The sequence below is a fragment of the Anomaloglossus baeobatrachus genome, chromosome 4, assembly GCF_048569485.1.
Source record: "Anomaloglossus baeobatrachus isolate aAnoBae1 chromosome 4, aAnoBae1.hap1, whole genome shotgun sequence".
NCBI classification, from domain to species: domain Eukaryota; kingdom Metazoa; phylum Chordata; class Amphibia; order Anura; family Aromobatidae; genus Anomaloglossus; species Anomaloglossus baeobatrachus.
In genome coordinates, this window is record NC_134356.1 from 39542891 (window position 1) to 39565821 (window position 22931).

Genomic DNA, 22931 nt, shown 5'->3' on the forward strand with positions numbered 1-22931 from the left:
TAATTACATTTCTGAGGAAAGGGAAACTTGAAAATGCTTTGCTATCGTCTTATAGCCTTCTCCTGCTTTGTGGACAAGCATCCAAATGAATAAGAGAATAACTGGCACCCTCTGCTAGTAGCAGAGGGTATATAAAGGGACTGAGACTGGTCCAAACTGGAGACACCTGAAATGGTAATGCGACTGCTTGCTGGCAGGGAATACTGACATTACACCTCTGTTCCCCAAAGAAAAGGGAATACATTTAAATAGCAGACTCTCACAGGGGAAAGTGAGTCTCACAGGGGAAAGCGAATCTCACAGGGGAAAGCGAGTCTCACAGGGGAAAGCGAGTCTCACAGGGGAAAGCGAGTCTCACAGGGGAAAAGCGAGTCTTACAGGGGAAAGCGAGTCTCACAGGGGAAAGCGAGTCTCACAGGGGAAAGCGAGTCTCACAGGGGAAAGCGAGTCTCACAGGGGAAAGCGAGTCTCACAGGGGAAAGCGAGTCTCACAGGGGAAAGCGAGTCTCACAGGGGAAAGCGAGTCTCACAGGGGAAAACGAGTCTCACAGGGGAAAGCGAGTCTCGCATGGGAAAGCGAGTTTCACAGGAGAAAGCGAGTCTCACAGGGGAAAGAGAGTCTCACAGGGGAAAACGAGTCTCACAGGGAAAAACGAGTCTCACAGGGGAAAACGAGTCTCACAGGGGAAAGCGAGTCTCACAGGGGAAAGTGAGTCTCACAGGGAAAAGCGAGTCTCACAGGGAAAAGCGAGTCTCACAGGGGAAAGCGAGTCTCACAGGGGAAAGCGAGTCTCTCAGGGGAAAGCGAGTCTCACAGGGGAAAGCGAGTCTCACAGGGGAAAGTGAGTCTTACAGGGGAAAGCGAGTCTCACAGGGGAAAGCGAGTCTCACAGGAGAAAGCGAGTCTCACAGGGGAAAGCGAGTCTCACAGGGAAAAGTGAGTCTCACAGGGGAAAGCGAGTCTCACAGGGGAAAGCGAGTCTTACAGGGGAAAGTGAGTCTCACAGGGGACACAGGGAAAAGCGAGTCTCACAGGGAAAAGCGAGTCTCACAGGGAAAAGCGAGTCTCACAGGGGAAAGCGAGTCTCACAGGGGAAAGCGAGTCTCACAGGGGAAAGCAAGTCTCACAGGGGAAAGTGAGTCTCACAGGGAAAGCGAGTCTCACAGGGGAAAGCGAGTCTCACAGGGGAAAGCGAGTCTCACAGGGGAAAGCGAGTCTCACAGGGAAAAGCGAGTCTTACAGGGGAAAGCGAGTCTTACAGGGGAAAGCGAGTCTCACAGGGAAAAGCGAGTCTCACAGGGGGAAGCGAGTCTCACAGGGGGAAGCGAGTCTCACAGGGGAAAGCGAGTCTCACAGGGAAAGTGAGTCTCACAGGGGAAAGCGAGTCTCACAGGGGAAAGCGAGTCTCACAGGGGAAAGCGAGTCTCACAGGGGAAAGCGAGTCTGACAGGGGAAAGCGAGTCTCACAGGGGAAAGCGAGTCTCACAGGGGAAAGCGAGTCTCACAGGGGGAAGCGAGTCTCACAGGGGAAAGCGAGTCTCACAGGGGAAAGCGAGTCTCACAGGGGAAAGCGAGTCTCACAGGGGGAAGCGAGTCTCACAGGGGGAAGCGAGTCTCACAGGGGAAAGCGAGTCTCACAGGGGAAAGCGAGTCTCACAGGGGAAAGCGAGTCTCACAGGGGAAAGCGAGTCTCACAGGGGAAAGTGAGTCTTACAGGGGAAAGTGAGTCTCACAGGGGAAAGCGAGTCTCACAGGAGAAAGCGAGTCTCACAGGGGAAAGCGAGTCTCACAGGGAAAAGTGAGTCTCACAGGGGAAAGCGAGTCTCACAGGGGAAAGCGAGTCTTACAAGGGAAAGTGAGTCTCACAGGGGACACAGGGAAAAGCGAGTCTCACAGGGAAAAGCGAGTCTCACAGGGGAAAGCGAGTCTCACAGGGGAAAGCGAGTCTCACAGGGGAAAGCGAGTCTCACAGGGGAAAGTGAGTCTCACAGGGAAAGCGAGTCTCATAGGGGAAAGCGAGTCTCACAGGGGAAAGCGAGTCTCACAGGGGAAAGCAAGTCTCACAGGGAAAAGCGAGTCTTACAGGGGAAAGCGAGTCTCACAGGGAAAAGCGAGTCTCACAGGGGGAAGCGAGTCTCACAGGGGGAAGCGAGTCTCACAGGGGAAAGCGAGTCTCACAGGGGAAAGCGAGTCTCACAGGGAAAGTGAGTCTCACAGGGGAATGCGAGTGTCACAGGGGAAAGCGAGTGTCACAGGGGAAAGCGAGTGTCACAGGGGAAAGCGAGTCTCACAGGGGAAAGCGAGTCTCACAGGGGAAAGCGAGTCTGACAGGGGAAAGCGAGTCTCACAGGGGAAAGTGAGTCTCACAGGGGAAAGCGAGTCTCACAGGGGAAAGCGAGTCTCACAGGGGGAAGCGAGTCTCACAGGGGAAAGCGAGTCTCACAGGGGAAAGTGAGTCTCACAGGGGAAAGTGAGTCTCACAGGGGGAAGCGAGTCTCACAGGGGGAAGCGAGTCTCACAGGGGAAAGCGAGTCTCACAGGGGAAAGCGAGTCTCACAGGGGAAAGCGAGTCTCACAGGGGAAAGTGAGACTCAGACAAAAACCCGTCACTACTCTGTTATAGCAGAGAGAGGACCGTGACACACTCATTACGGGTGGAATAAAGGAGATTCCAGCAGCTTAATAAGAAAGGGTTCTTTACAGTTAGAGCAGTCAGACTGTGGAATGCCCTAGCAAATGAGGTAGTAATGGCTGACACTATAACAGCTTTTACAGACGAGCTGGATGATTTCCTCAGTACATAACATTGGGCGTTATAGAAAATTTAGTGACAAAAAAATATATAATTGGAGGAGATAAGGTGAACTTATTGGAACGAGGTTTTTTTTAACCTATGGAATTATTTAATATAGATAGAAACAAGGAAAAATAATATATAATTAGCTCTTAAACAATGACCATGAGTCCTCCGTCTGACCCTATAACATATCTTTCTCCGCTTCATCACGCAGGTATCGATTACAGCGTAAAGACGGTAACGGTGGAAAACTGTCAGGTGGCGCTGCAGCTCTGGGACACAGCGGGGCAAGAAAGGTTTGTGGCTCTACATTAATATATTATGGGGCTATATTATATGGATCTTGGGTGAAGAGGTGACGAGATCCAGCGCAGGACTCTTCCTTCCAGAGCAAGCACATTTTAAGCAAGCGAGACAGAAGGCAGATCGGCCTTTTTTATCCTATCGGATTTCAGCCCCAAATTTTCCAGTACTGTCACATATTTTTAAAAATTTAGGCAACCTTGTGCTCTATGTAAACCCTTCCCAAAATTAGGTGTTCTCGGGCAGGACTTGGAGGCTCCCAGGCAGGTGAAGGGTGTTTCGGTGCCAAAAAAGGCTTCTGCTCCTTCATCTTACCGATCAGTGGGGTCCCAGAAGCCCACCCCGCACGAATCGACATTGATTGACATTGGCAAGGAAAACATTTTTCGTTTTGGACAGTCTGTATGTCTCTATAATGTCAGACAAGCACCTACCAGGTTAGATATTTACTGATCGCATTCTTACGTGTCCTGTATCTGCGCCAGGTACCGCAGCATCACCAAACAGTTCTTCAGGAAAGCTGACGGCGTGGTTGTAATGTATGACATCACCTCCAAAGACACATTCACAGCAGTGCGACAGTGGCTGACCAGTGTGGAGGTAAGATGCAGAGAAAGCTAATCGTTCACCCCTCAGCTGCTGCAGAACATCATAATACACCTCAGCTGCTGCAGAACATCATACTACACACCTCAGCTGCTGCAGAACATCATAATAAACGTCAGCTGCTGCAGAACATCATAATACACCTCAGCTGCTGCAGAACATCATAATACACCTCAGCTGCTGCAGAACATCATAATACACCTCAGCTGCTGCAGAACATCATAATACACGTCAGCTGCTGCAGAACATCATAATAAACGTCAGCTGCTGCAGAACATCATAATACACTTCAGCTGCTGCAGAACATCATATTACACCTCAGCTGCTTCAGAACCTCATAATACACCTCAGCTACTGCAGAACATCATAATACACCTCAGCTGCTGCAGAACATCATAATACACCTCGTCTGCAGAACACTATAAAACAAATATTCAGTTGCTACAGAAACTTATAATAAACCTCAGCTGCTGCAGAACCTCATAATACACCTCAGCCGCTTCAGAACCTCATAATACACCTCAGCTGCTGCAGAACCTCAAAATACACTTTAGCTGCTGCACAACATAATTCACCTCAGCTGCTGCAGAATATTATAAAAAAACATCAACTGCTGGAGAACCTCATAATACTCCTAAGCTGCTGCAGAACATCATAATACACCTCAGCTGCTGCAGAACATCATAATACACCTCAGCTGCTGCAGAATATCATAATACACCTCAGCTGCTGTAGAATATCATAATACACCTCAGCTGCTGCAGAATATCATAATACACCTCAGCTGCTGCAGAATATCATAATACACACCTAAACTGCTGCAGAACATCATAATACACCTCAGCTGCTGCAGAACATCATAATATGCACCTCAGCTGCTGCAGAACATCATAATACACACCTCAGCTGCTGCAGAATATCATAATACACACCTAAGCTGCTGCAGAATATCATAATTCACCTCAGCTGCTGCAGAACATCATAATACACACCTCAGCTGCTGCAGAATATCATAATACACACCTCAGCTGCTGCAGAATATCATAATACATACCTCAGCTGCTGCAGAACATCATAATACACCTCAGCTGCTGCAGAACATCATACTACACACCTCAGCTGCTGCAGAATATCATAATACACACCTAAGCTGCTGCAGAATATCATAATACACACCTAAGCTGCTGCAGAATATCATAATACATACCTCAGCTGCTGCAGAACATCATAATACACCTCAGCTGCTGCAGAACATCATAATACACACCTCAGCTGCTGCAGAACATCATAATACACACCTCAGCTGCTGCAGAATATCATAATACACACCTAAGCTGCTGCAGAATATCATAATACACCTCAGCTGCTGCAGAACATCATAATACACCTCAGCTGCTGCAGAACATCATAATACACACCTCAGCTGCTGCAGAACATCATAATACACACATCAGCTGCTGCAGAATATCATAATACATACCTCAGCTGCTGCAGAACATCATAATACACACATCAGCTGCTGCAGAATATCATAATACATACCTCAGCTGCTACAGAAACTTATAATAAACATCATCTGCTGCAGAACCTCATAATACACCTCAGCTGTTGCAAAACATCATAATATACCTTCGCTGCTTCAGGAACTCACAATACACTTTAGCTGCTGCAGAACATTATAATTCACCTCAGCTGCTGCAGAACATTATAAAAAAAATCAACTGCTGCTGAACCTCATAATACACCTCCGCTGCGGCAGAACAATAGAAAACAATTGGTAACTGCTGCAGAACCTCATAATTTATCTCAGCTGCTTCAAAACTTCATATTACACTTTAGCTGCTTCAGAACGTCATAATTCACCTCAGCTGCTGCACAACATTATAATAAACCTCAGCTGCTGCAAGACATTATAAAAAAAATTCAACTGCTGCAGAACCTCATAATACACCTCAGCTGCGGCAGAACAATAGAAAACAATCATTAACTGCTGCAGAACCTCATAATTTATCTCTATCTCAGCTGCTGCAGAACATCATATTACACTTTAGCTGCTGCAGAACATCATAATAAACCTCAGCTGCTTCAGAACATTATAAAGCAAACATCAGCTGCTGCAGAACATCTTAGTACAGGAGGAGGTATGGGATGATGGGGTCTTGTCTTCTCCTCACAGGAAGGGGCCGGTGAGAACATCCCCATATTAATGTTGGGCAATAAAACAGACATTGAGAAGGAGCGCGAGGTGCCGTGCGGTCTGGGGGAGCATCTCGCTAAGGTAAAGGAGATGTCTATTACATATCACTGCTCGTTACTGTCTTATTCTTATGCATTTTGGGGTCATCCTATATTTTCATTCACTTTGCCAATGCACAGTCCATTGCAATTATCCTTTCCACACACCCTATTAGATGTTATAAATGAGGGTCCCCCCCTCCCCCCAGCTCATTTGAATAACATACAGTACAGACCAAAAGTTTGGACACACCTTCTCATCTCTAGAACAACTGTTAAGAGGAGACTTTGTGCAGCAGCCTTCATGGTAAAATAGCTGCTAGGAAACCACTGCTAAGGACAGGAAACAAGCAGAAGAGACTTGTTTGGGCTAAAGAACACAAGGAATGGACATTAGACCAGTGGAAATCTGTGCTTTGGTCTGATGAGTCCAAATTTGAGATCTTTGGACCCAACCACCGTGTCTTTGTAGAAAAGGTGAACGGATGCACTCTACATGGCTGGTTCCCACCGTGCAGCATGGAGGAGGAGGTGTGATGGTGTGGGGGGGGGGGGGGGGGCTTTGCTGGTGACACTGTTGGGGATTTATTCAAAATTGAAGGCATACTGAACCAGCATGGCTACCACAGCATCTTGCAGCGGCATGCTATTCCATCCGGTTTGCGTTTAGTTGGACCATCATTTATTTTTCAACAGGACAATGACCCCAAACACACCTCCAGGCTGTGTAAGGGCTATCTGACTAAGAAGGAGAGTGATGGGTGCTACGCCAGATGACCTGGCCTCCACAGTCACCAGACCTGAACCCAATCGAGGTGGTTTGGGGTGAGCTGGACCGCAGAGTGAAGGCAAAAGGGCCAACAAGTGCTAAGCATCTCTGGGAACTCCTTCAAGACTGTTGGAAAACCATTTCCGGTGACTACCTCTTGAAGCTCATCAAGAGAATGCCAAGAATGTGCAAAGCAGTAATCAAAGCAAAAGGTGGCTGAAAAACCTAGAATAGAAGACATATTTTCAGTTGTTTCACACTTTTTTGTTAAGTATTTCATTCCACATGTGTTAATTCATAGTTTTGATGCCTTCAATGTGAAGCTACAATTTTCAGAGTCATGACACTAAAGAAAACTCTTTGAATGAGAAGGTGTGTCCAAACCTTTGGTCTGTACTGTACATTAGATTCTCAAAGTTTAGGCAAGAATATAAGAAGTTTTCACATATTTTCTTGTTTTCAAGCAAAATCCCAGAAAAAAAACATCCACTATCATCAGCAATCCTGTGCAAAATTACAATGATTAAGATGACTGAACATCATCTTTTACAATATCAACTGAATACATTAGTAATTAGAGCTCTTGGTCCCAATGAGGCTGGTGTGCTTACTATGAAAAGTCACGTCAGAAAATTTTTTGAAAGATTATACTCTATAATCTGCACTCACCTAGCTTGATTGACAAGTTCTCAGTGTGCTTCCTCCCTGCTGCAGGATTTTATGCCACTCAGTCTGACAGCTCCTTAGGGTGATTCCTCCCTGCTGCTACTGATTCTCCTTTCTTCTAGCCTAGCCTGATTGACAGCTCCTTAATGTCCATCCTCCCTGCTGTTGCTGCTGGATATCCTTCCACTTAGTCTGATAGCTCCTCATTGTCCTTCCTCCCTGCTGCTGCTGAATTTCCTTTCATATTGTAGCACAAAGGTTTTTACAAACTTCGCTGACTGTCATGGCGGCGTCAGGATCTGTTCAGACTACAGATTCCGACACTCCACCTGATAACTTCTCTGATGTCTGTGATCAGCACAGCAGACACGGGCGTCAACCAACAGATTGGTAGTTCATAGGCAGACTAGCAAGAGGTAATCTCTGCTGGTCTGCTTGTTAGTCTCCTTTGATCACATGTTGTGGGGGAGCCAATCACATCTGCTCTCCTCCTATATATGCTGGCTAGATCCTTCCTTCTGTGCTATAGTTGATCTTAGGTGGTCTGGTGAAGTGTTGTGATCTAGAATAAGTGGTGGTTGTAGTACTTGTTGCTGTGTGCAGTTATTGAGTTAACCCTTGTTGTCTTTTTGTCGCTACCTTCCTGCTCTTGCTTTTCTCCTGAGTCTCTCATTGTTGGTTCCTGTGTGTGCAGTGTCTCAGAGTTTTTATTTTCCCTTGTCTTTATATGTTTCCATCTTACTCCTGACACTTTCTTCTCCGGCAGGAGGGGGGAACCAGATTAGTTGTGGTCAGCAGGATAGCCAGGCATGAGACGCGTGCATCTCCACCATTAGGGGTAACCCTGAGGTTAGGGATAGCCTAGGGACCCCTATTGTGAGGGACAGCATTGGAGCCCCTTTCCCCTGCTTTCCTACAGTCACATTTTGACACATCTAGCTTGATTGACAGTTCCTCAGTGTCCTTCCTCCCTGCTGTTGCGGCTGAATATCCTTCCATTTAGTCTGACAGCTCCTCAGTGTCCTTCCTATCTGCTTTTCAATCTCTATCCACCTGGGCAACATGGTAGCTCAGTGGTTAGCACTGTTGCTTTGCTGCGCTGAAGCTCTGGCTTGCAATCCCACTAAGGGTAATATTTTTCCTTTTGTTTGCATGGATTTACTCTCACACTGCAGACATTTTGATAAGGAATGTAGATTGGGAGCCCCAATGGGGTATATTATGATGCTATAAGCAGGCATAATAGGTAAATACATAGCCTGATTGACATCTCCTCAGTGTCCTGCCTCCCTGTTGCGATTTTACACTGCTTAGTACAATCTGCAGCTGTCAGTCAGGATAAGCAGGTGGAAATTGAATACTCAGGCTCATGCGCTCTATCGCTGTGTTGCTGTACTCAACTAAAATGCTTATTTTTACATTAGGATTAACAAATTATTCTGATGTATGTTTTCACCATAAGTACACCATGTCTCATCAGTCTAAGAGATCTATTTTTTAATGTATACAGCTGGCATTAAAATGGTTAATTGAAACAGGAAACTGAAATGTCATAAATCAGGGAATTTTACGACAATCCTAATGTACCCTTATGTAATGTGTAAAAAAAACTTCCAATTTCTCCCAGATAAAAGAAGGTCAAGTAAAGCTATGACTATTAAAAATGGCTGCTGAAAGGCAGAGAGGCAAAAATAACCTGTTATGGTTCCTGGAGGAATAGAAAGGGCAATAACTGGCTGAATGAAGGGCCCACTCCTGGAATAGATAGGACAATAACTGGCTGAATGAAGGGTCCACTCTGGAATAGATAGGGCAATAACTGGCTGAACTAAGGGTCCACTCCTGGAATAGATAGGGCAATAACTGGCTGAATGAAGGGTCCACTCTAATAACTGGCTGAACAAAAGGTCCACTCTGGAATAGATAGGGCAATAACTGGCTAAACGAAGGGTCCACTCCTGGAATAGATAAGACAATAACTGGCTGAACAAAGGGTCCACTCCTGGAATAGATAGGGCAATAACTGGCTGAATGAAGGGTCCACTCCTGGAATAGATAGGACAGTAACTTGCTGAATGAAGGGTCCACTCCTGGAATAAATAGGACAATAACTGGCTGAATGAAGGGTCCACTCCTGGAATAGATAGGACAATAACTGGCTGAACGAAGAGTCCATTCCGGAATAGATAGGGCAATAACTGGCTGAACGAAGGGTCCACTCCTGGAATAGAAAGGGCAATAACTGGCTGAACAAAGAGTCCATTCCGGAATAGATAGGGCAATAACTGGCTGAACGAAGGGTCCACTCCGGAATAGATAGGGCAATAACTGGCTGAACAAAGAGTCCATTCCGGAATAGATAGGGCAATAACTGGCTGAACTAAGGGTCCACTCCTGGAATAGATAGGGCAATAACTGGCTGAATGAAGGGTTCACTCTAATAACTGGCTGAACAAAAGGTCCACTCTGGAATAGATAGGGCAATAACTGGCTAAACGAAGGGTCCACTCCTGGAATAGATAAGACAATAACTGGCTGAACAAAAGGTCCACTCCTGGAATAGATAGGGCAATAACTGGCTGAATGAAGGGTCCACTCCTGGAATAGATAAGACAATAACTGGCTGAACAAAGGGTCCACTCCTGGAATAGATAGGACAGTAACTTGCTGAATGAAGGGTCCACTCCTGGAATAGATAGGACAATAACTGGCTAAACGAAGGGTCCACTCCTGGAATAGATAGGACAATAACCGGCTGAATGAAGGGTCCACTCCTGGAATAGATAGGGCAATAACTGGCTGAATGAAGGGTCCACTCCTGGAATAGATAGGACAATAACTGGCTGAACGAAGAGTCCATTCCGGAATAGATAGGGCAATAACTGGCTGAACGAAGGGTCCACTCCTGGAATAGATAGGGCAATAACTGGCTGAACAAAGAGTCCATTCCGGAATAGATAGGGCAATAACTGGCTGAACGAAGGGTCCACTCCTGGAATAGATAGGGCAATAACTGGCTGAATGAAGGGTTCACTCTAATAACTGGCTGAACAAAAGGTCCACTCTGGAATAGATAGGGTAATAACTGGCTAAATGAAGGGTCCACTCCTGGAATAGATAAGACAATAACTGGCTGAACAAAGGGTCCACTCCTGGAATAGATAGGGCAATAACTTGCTGAATGAAGGGTCCACTCCTGGAATAGATAGGGCAATAACTGGCTGAATGAAGGGTCCACTCCTGGAATAGATAAGACAATAACTGGCTGAACAAAGGGTCCACTCCTGGAATAGATAGGACAGTAACTTGCTGAATGAAGGGTCCACTCCTGGAATAGATAGGACAATAACTGGCTAAACGAAGGGTCCACTCCTGGAATAGATAGGACAATAACCGGCTGAATGAAGGGTCCACTCCTGGAATAGATAGGGCAATAACTGGCTGAATGAAGGGTCCACTCCTGGAATAGATAGGACAATAACTGGCTGAACGAAGAGTCCATTCCGGAATAGATAGGGCAATAACTGGCTGAACGAAGGGTCCACTCCTGGAATAGATAGGGCAATAACTGGCTGAACAAAGAGTTCATTCCGGAATAGATAGGGCAATAACTGGCTGAATGAAGGGTCCACTCCTGGAATAGATAGGGCAATAACTGGCTGAATGAAGGGTTCACTCTAATAACTGGCTGAACAAAAGGTCCACTCTGGAATAGATAGGGCAATAACTGGCTAAAGGAAGGGTCCACTCCTGGAATAGATAAGACAATAACTGGCTGAACAAAGGGTCCACTCCTGGAATAGATAGGACAGTAACTTGCTGAATGAAGGGTCCACTCCTGGAATAGATAGGACAATAACTGGCTGAACAAAGAGTCCATTCCGAAATAGATAGGGCAATAACTGGCTGAATGAAGGGTCCACTCCTGGAATAGAAAGGGTAATAACTGGCTGAACAAAGAGTCCACTCCGGAATAGATAGGGCAATAACTGGCTGAACGAAGGGTCCACTCTGGAATAAATAGGGCAATAACCGGCTGAACGAAGGGTCCACTCCTGGAATAGATAGGGCAATAACTTGCTGAACGAAGGGTCCACTCCTGGAATAGATAGGGCAATAACTGGCTGAACGAAGGGTCCACTCTGGAATAGATAGGGTAATAACTGGCTGAACAAACGGTCCACTCTGGAATAGATAGGACAGTAACTTGCTGAATGAAGGGTCCACTCCAATTCAGGATAGGGCAATAACTGGCAGAATGAAGGGTCCACTCCAGAATAGATAGGGCAATAACTGGCTGAATAAAGGGTCCACTCTGGAATAGATAGGGCACTAACTGTCTGACCAAAGGGTCCACTCTGGAATGGATAGGGCACTAACTGGCTGACCAAAGGGTCCACTCCAGAATGGATAGGGCAATAACTGGCTGAATAAAGGGTCCACTCTGGAATAGATAGGGCACTAACTGGCTGATCAAAAGGTCCACTCCAGAATAGATAGGGCAATAACTGGCTGACCAAAGGGTCCACTCCAGAATAGATAGGGCAATAACTGGCAGAATGAAGGGTCCACTCCAGAATAGATAGGGCAATAACTGGCTGACCAAAGGGTCCACTCCAGAATAGATAGGGCAATAACTGGCAGAATGAAGGGTCCACTCCAGAATAGATAGAGCAATAACTGGCTGAACGAAGGGTCCATGCTGGAATAGATAGGACAGTAACTTACTGAATGAAGGGTCCACTCCTGGAATAGATAGGACAGTAACTTGCTGAACGAAGGGTCCACTCTGGAATAGATAGGGCAATAACTGGCTGAACAAACGGTCCACTCTGGAATAGATAGGACAGTAACTTGCTGAATGAAGGGTCCACTCCAATTCAGGATAGGGCAATAACTGGCAGAATGAAGGGTCCACTCCAGAATAGATAGGGCAATAACTGGCTAAATAAAGGGTCCACTCTGGAATAGATAGGGCACTAACTGTCTGACCAAAGGGTCCACTCTGGAATGGATAGGGCACTAACTGGCTGACCAAAGGGTCCACTCCAGAATGGATAGGGCACTAACTGGCTGACCAAAGGGTCCACTCCAGAATAGATAGGGCAATAACTGGCTGAATAAAGGGTCCACTCTGGAATAGATAGGGCACTAACTGGCTGATCAAAAGGTCCACTCCAGAATAGATAGGGCAATAACTGGCTGACCAAAGGGTCCACTCCAGAATAGATAGGGCAATAACTGGCAGAATGAAGGGTCCACTCCAGAATAGATAGGGCAATAACTGGCTGAACGAAGGGTCCATGCTGGAATAGATAGGACAGTAACTTGCTGAATGAAGGGTCCACTCCTGGAATAGATAGGACAGTAACTTGCTGAATGAAGGGTCCACTCCTGGAATAGATAGGACAATAACTGGCTAAACGAAGGATCCACTCCTGGAATAGATAGGACAATAACTGGCTGAATGAAGGGTCCACTCCTGGAATAGATAGGGCAATAACTGGCTGAATGAAGGGTGCACTTCTGGAATAGATAGGACAATAACTGGCTGAACAAAGAGTCCATTCCGGAATAGATAGGGCAATAACTGGCTGAATGAAGGGTCCACTCCTGGAATAGAAAGGGTAATAACTGGCTGAACAAAGAGTCCACTCCGGAATAGATAGGGCAATAACTAGCTGAACGAAGGGTCCACTCTGGAATAGATAGGGCAATAACCGGCTGAACGAAGGGTCCACTCCTGGAATAGATAGGGCAATAACTTGCTGAACGAAGGGTCCACTCCTGGAATAGATAGGGCAATAACTGGCTGAACGAAGGGTCCACTCTGGAATAGATAGGGCAATAACTGGCTGAACAAACGGTCCACTCTGGAATAGATAGGACAGTAACTTGCTGAATGAAGGGTCCACTCCAATTCAGGATAGGGCAATAACTTGCTGAACAAAGGGTCCACTCCAGAATAGATAGAGAAATAACTGGCTGAATAAAGGGTCCACTCTGGAATAGATAGGGCACTAACTGGCTGACCAAAGGGTCCACTCTGGAATGGATAGGGCACTAACTGGCTGACCAAAGGGTCCACTCCAGAATGGATAGGGCAATAACTGGCTGACCAAAGGGTCCACTCCAGAATAGATAGGGCAATAACTGGCTGAATAAAGGGTCCACTCTGGAATAGATAGGGCACTAACTGGCTGAACAAAGGGTCCACTCCAGAATAGATAGGGCAATAACTGGCTGACCAAAGGGTCCACTCCAGAATAGATAGGGCAATAACTGGCAGAATGAAGGGTCCACTCCAGAATAGAAAGGGCAATAACTGGCTGAACGTAGGGTCCATGCTGGAATAGATAGGGCAATAACTGGCAGAATGAAGGGTCCACTCCAGAATAGATAGGGCAATAAATGGCTGAATAAAGGGTCCACTCTGGAATAGATAGGGCACTAACTGTCTGACCAAAGGGTCCACTCTGGAATGGATAGGGCACTAACTGGCTGACCAAAGGGTCCACTCCAGAATAGATAGGGCAATAACTGGCTGACCAAAGGGTCCACTCCAGAATAGATAGGGCAATAACTGGCTGACCAAAGGGTCCACTCCAGAATAGATAGGACAATAACTGTCTGAACGAAGGGTCCACTCCAAACTGTCAACTTTTGACTCCTTCTCTAAGTGAGTAATAACTAGTGATCATCACCAGGTGGCTGCATGTGTCTCTTACAGTGGCCACTGCAGGAGATAGATAGTATTACATGGCAATTAGTGAAACATCCTCCAGGGAGGAACTGATCTTTAACCTGTTTTAAGGCTGACATCTTTTTATTCTTCAGGATTGCAGCTTACTTTTCTATGAATGCAGCGCCTCCAGTGGACACAATGTGAAAGAATCAATTCTGCATTTAGCAACGTAAGTCGTGTGCAGCTAAAATAATTTGTATATTCTCTTTTCTAAAAGTCCTGACTGTCATAGATCTACTATGTAGTCATTAATAAACTATGCAGGAGAACAATGCCCCACCCATCTCTACTGGAAATGGGCGTGGCATTGTCTCACTACAGGCAGTGGGGTGGATCATTATTTCTCTACAGGAAGTGGGAGTAGGTCATTGTCTCAATACAGGAAGTGGGGGTGGATCATTATCTCTCTATATTAAATAGGGGTGGATCAGTATCTCTCTACAGGAAGTGGGGGTGGATCATTATCTCTCTATATTAAATAGGGGTGGATCAGTATCTCTCTACAGGAAGTGGGGGTGGATCATTATCTCTCTATATTAAATAGGGGTGGATCAGTATCTCTCTACAGGAAGTGGGGGTGGATCATTATCTCTCTATATTAAATAGGGGTGGATCAGTATCTCTCTACAGGAAGTGGGGGTGGATCATTATCTCTCACCAGGAAGTGGGGTGGGGCATTGTCTCACTACAGGAAGTGGGGATAGATCATTATCTCTCACCAGGAAGTGTGGTGGATCATTATCATTGTCTCACTATAGAAAGTGTGGGTGAATCATTATCTCTACAGGAAGTGGGGTGGGTCATTGTTTCTCTACAGGAAGGGGAGACTGAGACATTGTCTCACTACAGGAAGTGGGGTGGATCATTAGCTCTATACAGGATGTAGAGGTTAGATCATTATCACTAAAGCAAGTGAGGGGGGGTCATTATCTCTGAACATTAAGTTGGTATGGATCATTATTTTTACAGGAAGTGGAGTGAGGCATTGTCTCATTACAGGATCATTATCTCTCTACAGGAAGTGGGGTGGATCATTATCTCTCTACAGGAAGTGGGGTGGATCATTATCTCTCTACAGGAAGTGGGGTGGATCATTATCTCTCTACAGGAAGTGGGGTGGATCATTATCTCTCTACAAGAAGTGGGGTGGATCATTATCTCTCTACAGGAAGTGGGGTGGATGATTATCTCTCTACAGGAAGTGGGGTGGATCAGTATCTCTCTACAGGAAGTGGGGTGGATCATTATCTCTCTACAGGAAGTGGGGGTGGATCATTATCTCTCTACAGGAAGTGGGGGTGGATCATTATCTCTCTACAGGAAGTGGGGGTGTATCATTATCTCTCTACAGGAAGTGGGGGTGGATCATTATCTCTCTACAGGAAGTGGGGGTGGATCATTATCTCTCTACAGGAAGTGGGGTGGATCATTATCTCTCTACAGGAAGTGGGGTGGATCATTATCTCTCTACAGGAAGTGGGGTGGATCATTATCTCTCTACAGGGAGTGGGGTGGATCATTATCTCTCTACAGGAAGTGGGGTGGATCATTATCTCTCTACAGGAAGTGGGGGTGGATCATTATCTCTCTACAGGAAGTGGGGTGGATCATTATCTCTCTACAGGAAGTGGGGTGGATCATTATCTCTCTACAGGAAGTGGGGTGGGGCATTGCCTGTCTACCACAGGAAGTGGGGGTATATCTTTTTGTCTCTAAAGATGTGGGGGCAGATCATTATTTTTTGTATTATTTGTGGCATAACTTGCTACTCTTTTATGGTGTAAATTAGCTTTACAATATCCCATCCCTTCCCAGCGCTGCTCACTTTTCTAAAAGTTGTCGGACTTAAAATTGGTAAAAAATTTGTGAAAATTCAATTTGATCAAACATTTTACAACCTTTCAAGCAGTTTTGGATTACAATTCTGATTAAATGTCTTTGATGACTCGGGCCCAAGCGGTTGAATTCCTAAATTTCTTATTTCTCCAGGATTCTCAAAGAGCAAGAAGATAAAGTGAAGGAGAAAACTGTCCAGCTCCAGGACTCACAAAAGAAGAAAAGTTGCTGTTCCAGACAGTAAACTGTTTACCTACCCTACTGTTTTTACACTACGATTCCCAGAGTTTGTGCTCAACTTTTATGTAGTATAATACTACCCATCAGTCTGATATTTCAGTTAGTCGGTGATAATATGGAAAAAAAATGGACCTGGGCGAGAGAGCAATATTTTTTATAAGTAAAAAGAAAACCATTGTTGTTGGTTATATATTATTTTATGTTGTTATTGTAAGTTATATTTGTTATATAGAGTTTTTCCCCCAACACTTATGGTGGAAACTGCATGGATTCTCCTGATAAAGATACATGACATCAATCAGACTTGTCTTAGAAGAACTTGTTGATTGGAAGTCAACACAGTGAAACTGAAGAATCGATCACTACCGGATTATAGATTGTCTACATGTTTGGCTTTAGGCAGGGGTGGAGCTAGTGCTTAAGCGGAGGTGGGATTTACTGAGCTATATCACTTCCTTGTTCAGCCTCTTTTCCTTTTCTAAGGTCACTGATCAAGTCTGATCGGTAGGACTTCATCAGCTGGATTTTGCGCCATATTGTCACCCTTTTTTATCCTTATGTTCAAACCAATCACTACTGAGTTATAGATTCTATTCTATATGTTTGGATTTAGGTAGGGGTTGGGCTAGTGCTTAAGCATAGGTGGGATTTACTGAGCTATATCACTTCCTAGTTCTGATTGGGACTCCATCAGTGGGATTTTGCTCCATATTGACATCCATTTTTATCCGTACGTCCATTTTTTTTATACATCAACAGCTTAAAAAAATTACAAAAACAGTTTTCTAAGTCAATAATGGCAATATTTTCGTAAAGATTGAATGCAATATGGATGATCCGTATGGGATTCATTTTCTTTGTGCTCCCGTAGACTTGAACAGACGACTCTCATCTGAAAAATACTAAATTCGAAAAAGTTCATTTTTTTTCTCATTAATGTACACTCTGCACCCCATCCCCATCTTGATAGAAAAAAACCCAGAAATGTAGACATATTTGCAAATCTTTTAAACAAGAAAAACTGAAATATCACATGGTCTTAAGTATTCAGACCCTTTGCTCAGTATTGAGTAGAGGCACCCTCCCTTTTGAGCTAGTACAGCCATGAGTCTTCTTGGGAATGATGCAACAAGTTTTTCACCCCTGCATTTGGGGATCCTCGGCCATTCTTCCTTGCAGAGCTTCTCCAGTTCCGTCAGGTTGGATGGTGAACGTTGGTGGACGCCATTTTCAGGTCTCTCCAGAGATGCTCAATTGGGTTTAGGTCAGGGCCGGTCAAGAATGGTGACAGAGTTGTTCTGAAGCCATGCCTTTGTTATTTTAGCTGTGTGCTTAGGGTCATTGTCTTGTTGGAAGGTGAACCTTCGGCCAAGTCTGAGGTTCAGAGCACTCTGGAAGAGGTTTTCTTCCAGGATATCTGTGTTCTTGGCCGCATTCATCTTTTCTTCAATTGCAACCAGTCGTCCTGTCCCTGCAGCTGAAAAACACCCCCTTAGCATGATGCTGCCACCACCATGTTTCACTGTTGGGATTGTATTTGGTAGGTGATGAGCAGTGCCTGGTTTTCTCCACACATACCGCTTAGAATTATCCCCAAAAAGTTCTATCTTTGTCTCATCAGACCAGAGAATCTTATTTCCCATAGTCTGGGAGTCCTTCATGTGTTTTTTTGCAAACTCTATGCGGGCTTTAATATGTCTTGCACTGAGGAGAGGCTTCCGTCGTGCCACTCTGCCATAAAGGCCCGACTGATGTAGGGCTGCAGTGATAGTTGACTTTGTGGAACTTTCTCCCATCTCCCTACTGCATCTCTGGAGCTCAGCCACAGTGATCTTGGGGTTCTTCTTTACCTCGTCACCAAGGCTCTTCTGACACGATTGCTCAGTTTGGCTGGACGGCCAGGTCTAGGAGGAGTTCTGGTGGCCCCAAACTTCTTCCATTTAAGGATTATTGAGGCCACTGTGCTCTTAGGAACCTTGAATACTGCAGAAATTCTTTTGTAACCTTGGCCAGATCTATGCCTTGCCACAATTCTGTCTCTGAGCTCCTTGGGCAGTTCCTTTGACCTCACGATTCTCATTTGGTGTGACATGCACTGTGAGCTGTGAGGTCTTATATAGACAGGTGTATGCGCCTTTCCAAATCAAGTCCTATCAGTTTAATTAAACACAGCTGGACTCCAATGAAGGAGTAGAACCATCTCAAGGAGGATCACAAGGAAATGGACAGCATGGGACTTACATATGAGTGTCTGAGCAAAGGGTCTGAATACTTATGACCATGTGATATTTCAGTTTTTCTTATTTAAAAAAATTTGCAAAAATTTCTATATTTCTGTTTTATTGCTGTCAAGATGGGGGACGGGGTGCAGAGTGTACATTGATGAGAAAAAAAATTAACATTTTTGAATTTACCAAATGGCTGCAATGAAACAAAGAGTGAAAAATTTAAAGGGGTCTGAATACTTTCCGTACCCACTGTAACAGCACATGCTCAATGCTTAATGCAATTCTATTGCTGCCTATGCAGAGATGAGTCTATTATCAGCTGCTGCACTGTGCATGGGCATCAACGCAGATGACAAAGCTCACTTCATTATACTGAGAGCTTTGCCATCTTAACGACTGTCTCTGGGCGCTACAGAGGAGTCCTGGATTATTGGACAGTGAGGGTGAGGGAGTTCTGACAAATTTTGGTGCCTCTGGGCCACCCGTGCTGTGTCATTAAGGCTTGTGCATGATACTTGCTAATCCTGCACTTGTTCCGGCAGGTCATCAGTGCTAACCTGTACTGAATACATCTTTTTAGCTTCCAACACTAGTGTAAACATGGCCTACAATGCTGAAAAAAACACCTAATGAAGGGATATTTAAAAAAAAAAAAAAAAAAAAAAGATTTTTATTTTTTTTTAAAACAACACTAAATAGAAGACATAAAAATCAAAAAATACTAACTTAATGGAAAAATCCGTTTTCAATATACCAGGACTAGCAAAAGACTAAGGGGTACTTCTCACGTAGCGAGATCGCTGCTGAGTCACAGGTTCTGTGACGTACCAGTGACCTCATCAGCGATCTCGCCGTGTGTGACACTAAGCAGCGACCTGGCCCCTGCTGTGAAATCGCTGATCGTTACACACTGTTCTGGTTTATTTTTTGCTCATTGGTCTCCCGCAGGGCAGCAAACATCGGCATGTTTGACGGCGGGAGGCCAACGAGCACCGACTCTGTGTAAGCAGCGTACGCTGGTAACCAAGGTAAATATTGGGTAACTAAGCAAAGCGCAAAGTACCTTGGTTACCAGTGTACACCGCTTAGCGCTGGCTCCCTGCACACGTAGCCAGGGTAAATATCGGGTTACTAAGCAAAGCGCTTTACTTGGTTACCCGATATTTACCCTGGTTACCAGCGTAAACCGCTGAGCGCTAGCTCCCTGCACATGTAACCAGGGTGCACATCGGGTTACTAAGCAAAGTGCTTTGGTTAGTTACCCGATATTTACCCTGGCTACGTGTGCAGGGAGCCAGCGCAAAGCGGTGTACACTGGTAACCAAGGTAAATATTGGTTAACCAAGCAAATTACTTTGCTTGGTTACCTGATATTTACCCTGGTTACCAGCGTACATGCTTACAGGCTGCCAGTGCTGGCTCCCTGTACACGTAACCAGGGTAAATATCGGGTAACTAAGCAAAGCGCTTTGCTTAGTAACCCAATGTGTACCTTGGTTAGTAAGCGCAGAGTCGCTGGTGGCTGGTCGCTGGTGAGATCTGCCTGATTGACAGCTCACCAGCGACCATTAGTGACGCACCTGCGATCCTGACCAGGTCAAATCGTGGTCGGAATCGCTGGTATGTCATTTAGTGAGACGGTATCCTAAGTGAAATTTTTCTTTATCTGCTTAAATTGACTGTATCCTGTGTTTTGGCACTATGGGTATCTTTAAAAAGATTTTGTTTCTTCTACAACTAATTACAGTACAAAGGAAAATGTAAACAAGTGTCTAGTGATGTCCGTATCACAGGCAGCGATTGCTGTGGGCTAAATGGTGGAAGTTCTTGAAGTCACCACTAGGAGGAGCTCATTGCTAGGTATAGAAAGCCTGTGCAATTAGCTCCCCCTAGTGGAGACTGTAGACAACAAGAATTATAACACAGCTGAGACTTTTCGCTGAGATTGCGGCATTATGAACCCATGTTGTGTGGATGATTTATCACTTGCTATAATTGCTATTCCATTTTAAAGATAAAAATGTGATTAATGTGCTGCTATTTACATGTAACATAATGGATGTGTTAGTTTTTTTTATATTAAGATCGGTTACTGTAATGTAACTGACGACCGCTCATCTCTCCTAAAATATTTATTACACACTTGTATTTGCATCTTTTCGAGATAAATTGACCCCCAGGTGTTAGTAGTTGGGGTGCATCCTAATACGCTGTCTAATCATTGTCATTGACTATATATATATATATATATATATATATATTGTATATACAGTATATAGCTCTCAAGAATGGCAATGGCTTGTCTTTATTTCTTTTTGTCTTCTTTCTTATTTTGTTCCTACTATATAAAGCATTTACCCACTAAAAAAATCTACCGCGTTGAGTCAACCATGTTTTTCGCCTTTTTAGCACCTTAAAATTATTATTAGTTTAAGAGTACAGCTCGTCCCGCAAAAAGCAAGCCCTCATATTGAAGTAAACAATAAAAAAAAAGGTATGGCTCTTGGAAGAAGGGGAGGAAGAAACAAAAACTAAAAACAGAAAATCACCTGGGGATGAAGGGGTTAAAAAAAAGTAAATCTATAGTGATGACTTATATAACTTAACTTGGCAAAACTATTACCATAGGTTGGTTTTACCCTAGTAGGAAAATAGGACCTGGCTCCCCATAAGTGTTCTGAGGTTTATGGTAAGCTATAATGTCTTCAGTGGATCCTCGGGGGCGGGACCTTACTAGACATATTTACTTAATAAGCTCAAGATGATTTTTTGGTTAGCATAGTTAAGGGGTATATTTGAATTACCTTGTGGTGAAAGAGGTGATTTCACATTCCCTGGTGGAATATTCTCTTTTTTTCAAAGTTTTGACCTTATATCATCAAACATATAGTAATGTGATCAGCAGCATTATCTCAGATTATTTCTGCTAAGCTAAGGTGTTAAGGACATTTGTCAACACACTGTTGTCTGATTCCAAGGAAAACCAGCAGATTTCTGAAGGGCTAAAAAAAAAAAACTAGACCCCAAAAAGAGAGCAAAACATTTTTAGAAAGATTGTATCTACTATATATGTAAAATGTGTTCATAAGCGTTACATTACATTTCTCCGGTGATGTATAGTATTTCCTTAGGACCTTGAATAAAAACAGGGTGAATGCAATACAACTATCTAAAATCTATTTTTAAAACTTAGTTATAATATTATCTTAAATTTTACCTTTCTACACATTTTAGCCTACTAAGAAAATAGTACCTGGACCCCCATAATTATTCTATGGTAAGCTTAAAAGCACTCAGTGGATCCTCATGGGCGGGGCCTTATTAAACTTTTAATTAATAATTTCAAAATCCTTGGTTGATTAAGGTAATGGATGTGAATTCCCTGATGGTATAAAGTAGTGAAGAAGTTAGATCACATTCACTAGTGGAATATTCTGTTACTATACTTTCTGGGAAATGTCCTTATATCAGGATTTTCTTAGATAAGGAATTTCTACCATAAAAGCTAAGGTGTTAGGAATTTTTGTCAGCACACTGTTGACTGATTCCAAGGAAAACCGGCAGACTTATGAAGGCAGCTTTGGGCTAAGAGAAAAAAATCGGAACTCGAAGAGAGCAAAAACTTTTTTGAAAGATTGTCTCTTTATATAAAACTAGCTGTAATACCCAGCTTTGCCCGGGTTAATAACTGTTGTTAACAAAATAGAATGTATTAACATTCCCGGGATAGAATGTATAAATCAAATATTAACTGTCTCTCTGTTTCTCTCCCATTCTCTGTCTGTCTCCCCCTCTGTATATATCTCTCTGTCTCTCTCTCTATCTCTTTGTCTGTCTGTCTCTTTCCCTGTCTGTCTCAATCTCTTTCCCTGTCTGTCTCAATCTCCTTCCCTGTCTGTCTATCTCTTTCCCTGTCTGTCTATCTATCTGTGTCACTTTCCCTGTCTGTCTCTTTCTCTCTCTTTCCCTGTCTGTCTCTTTCCCTGTCTGTCTCTTTCCCTCTGTCTCTTTCCCTGTCTGTCTATCTATCTGTGTCACTTTCCCTGTCTGTCTCTTTCTCTCTCTTTCCCTGTCTGCCTCTTTCCCTGTCTGTCTCTTTCCCTCTGTCTCTTTCCCTGTGTCTGTCTCTTTGTCTGTCTCTTACCCTGTCTGTCTCTTTCGCTCTCTTTCCCTGTCTGTCTGTAAGCTAAAAAGCAGTCAGTAGATCCTCATGGACGGGGCCTTATTAAATTATTATTATTTTTTATTTTTTAATAATTTCAAAATTCGGGGTTGATTATGTTGATTATGGTACTTTAAAGATTTAAATTCTCTATTGGTACAAAGTAGTGAAGGAGGATATTTCACATTCCCTGGTGGAATATTTTATGGCTATAATTTCTGGGAAGTGGTTTTCTTTATGTTAGTAAATATACAGTAATGTAATCAGCATTATCTTAGATTATTATTTTTTCTGTTCATGCTTGACTACATTCTACCCTACTAAGGAAAGAGTACCTGGGCCC

General features: G+C 44.2%; 1 protein-coding gene across 1 annotated transcript in view; it reads left to right on the top strand.

Moving 5' to 3' along the window:
- The window catches only part of CRACR2A (calcium release activated channel regulator 2A), a 145602-nt gene extending 128429 nt beyond the window's left edge, over positions 1-17173 (top strand). Inside the window, exons 14-18 of the mRNA XM_075342196.1 lie at positions 3013-3094; positions 3587-3701; positions 5884-5985; positions 14215-14291; positions 16112-17173. Of these exons, the coding sequence (XP_075198311.1) occupies positions 3013-3094; positions 3587-3701; positions 5884-5985; positions 14215-14291; positions 16112-16202 (467 nt within the window). The 3' untranslated portion in view covers positions 16203-17173. The remainder of the gene's footprint in view (positions 1-3012; positions 3095-3586; positions 3702-5883; positions 5986-14214; positions 14292-16111) is intronic.
- The last annotated feature ends 5758 nt before the right edge of the window (positions 17174-22931 follow it).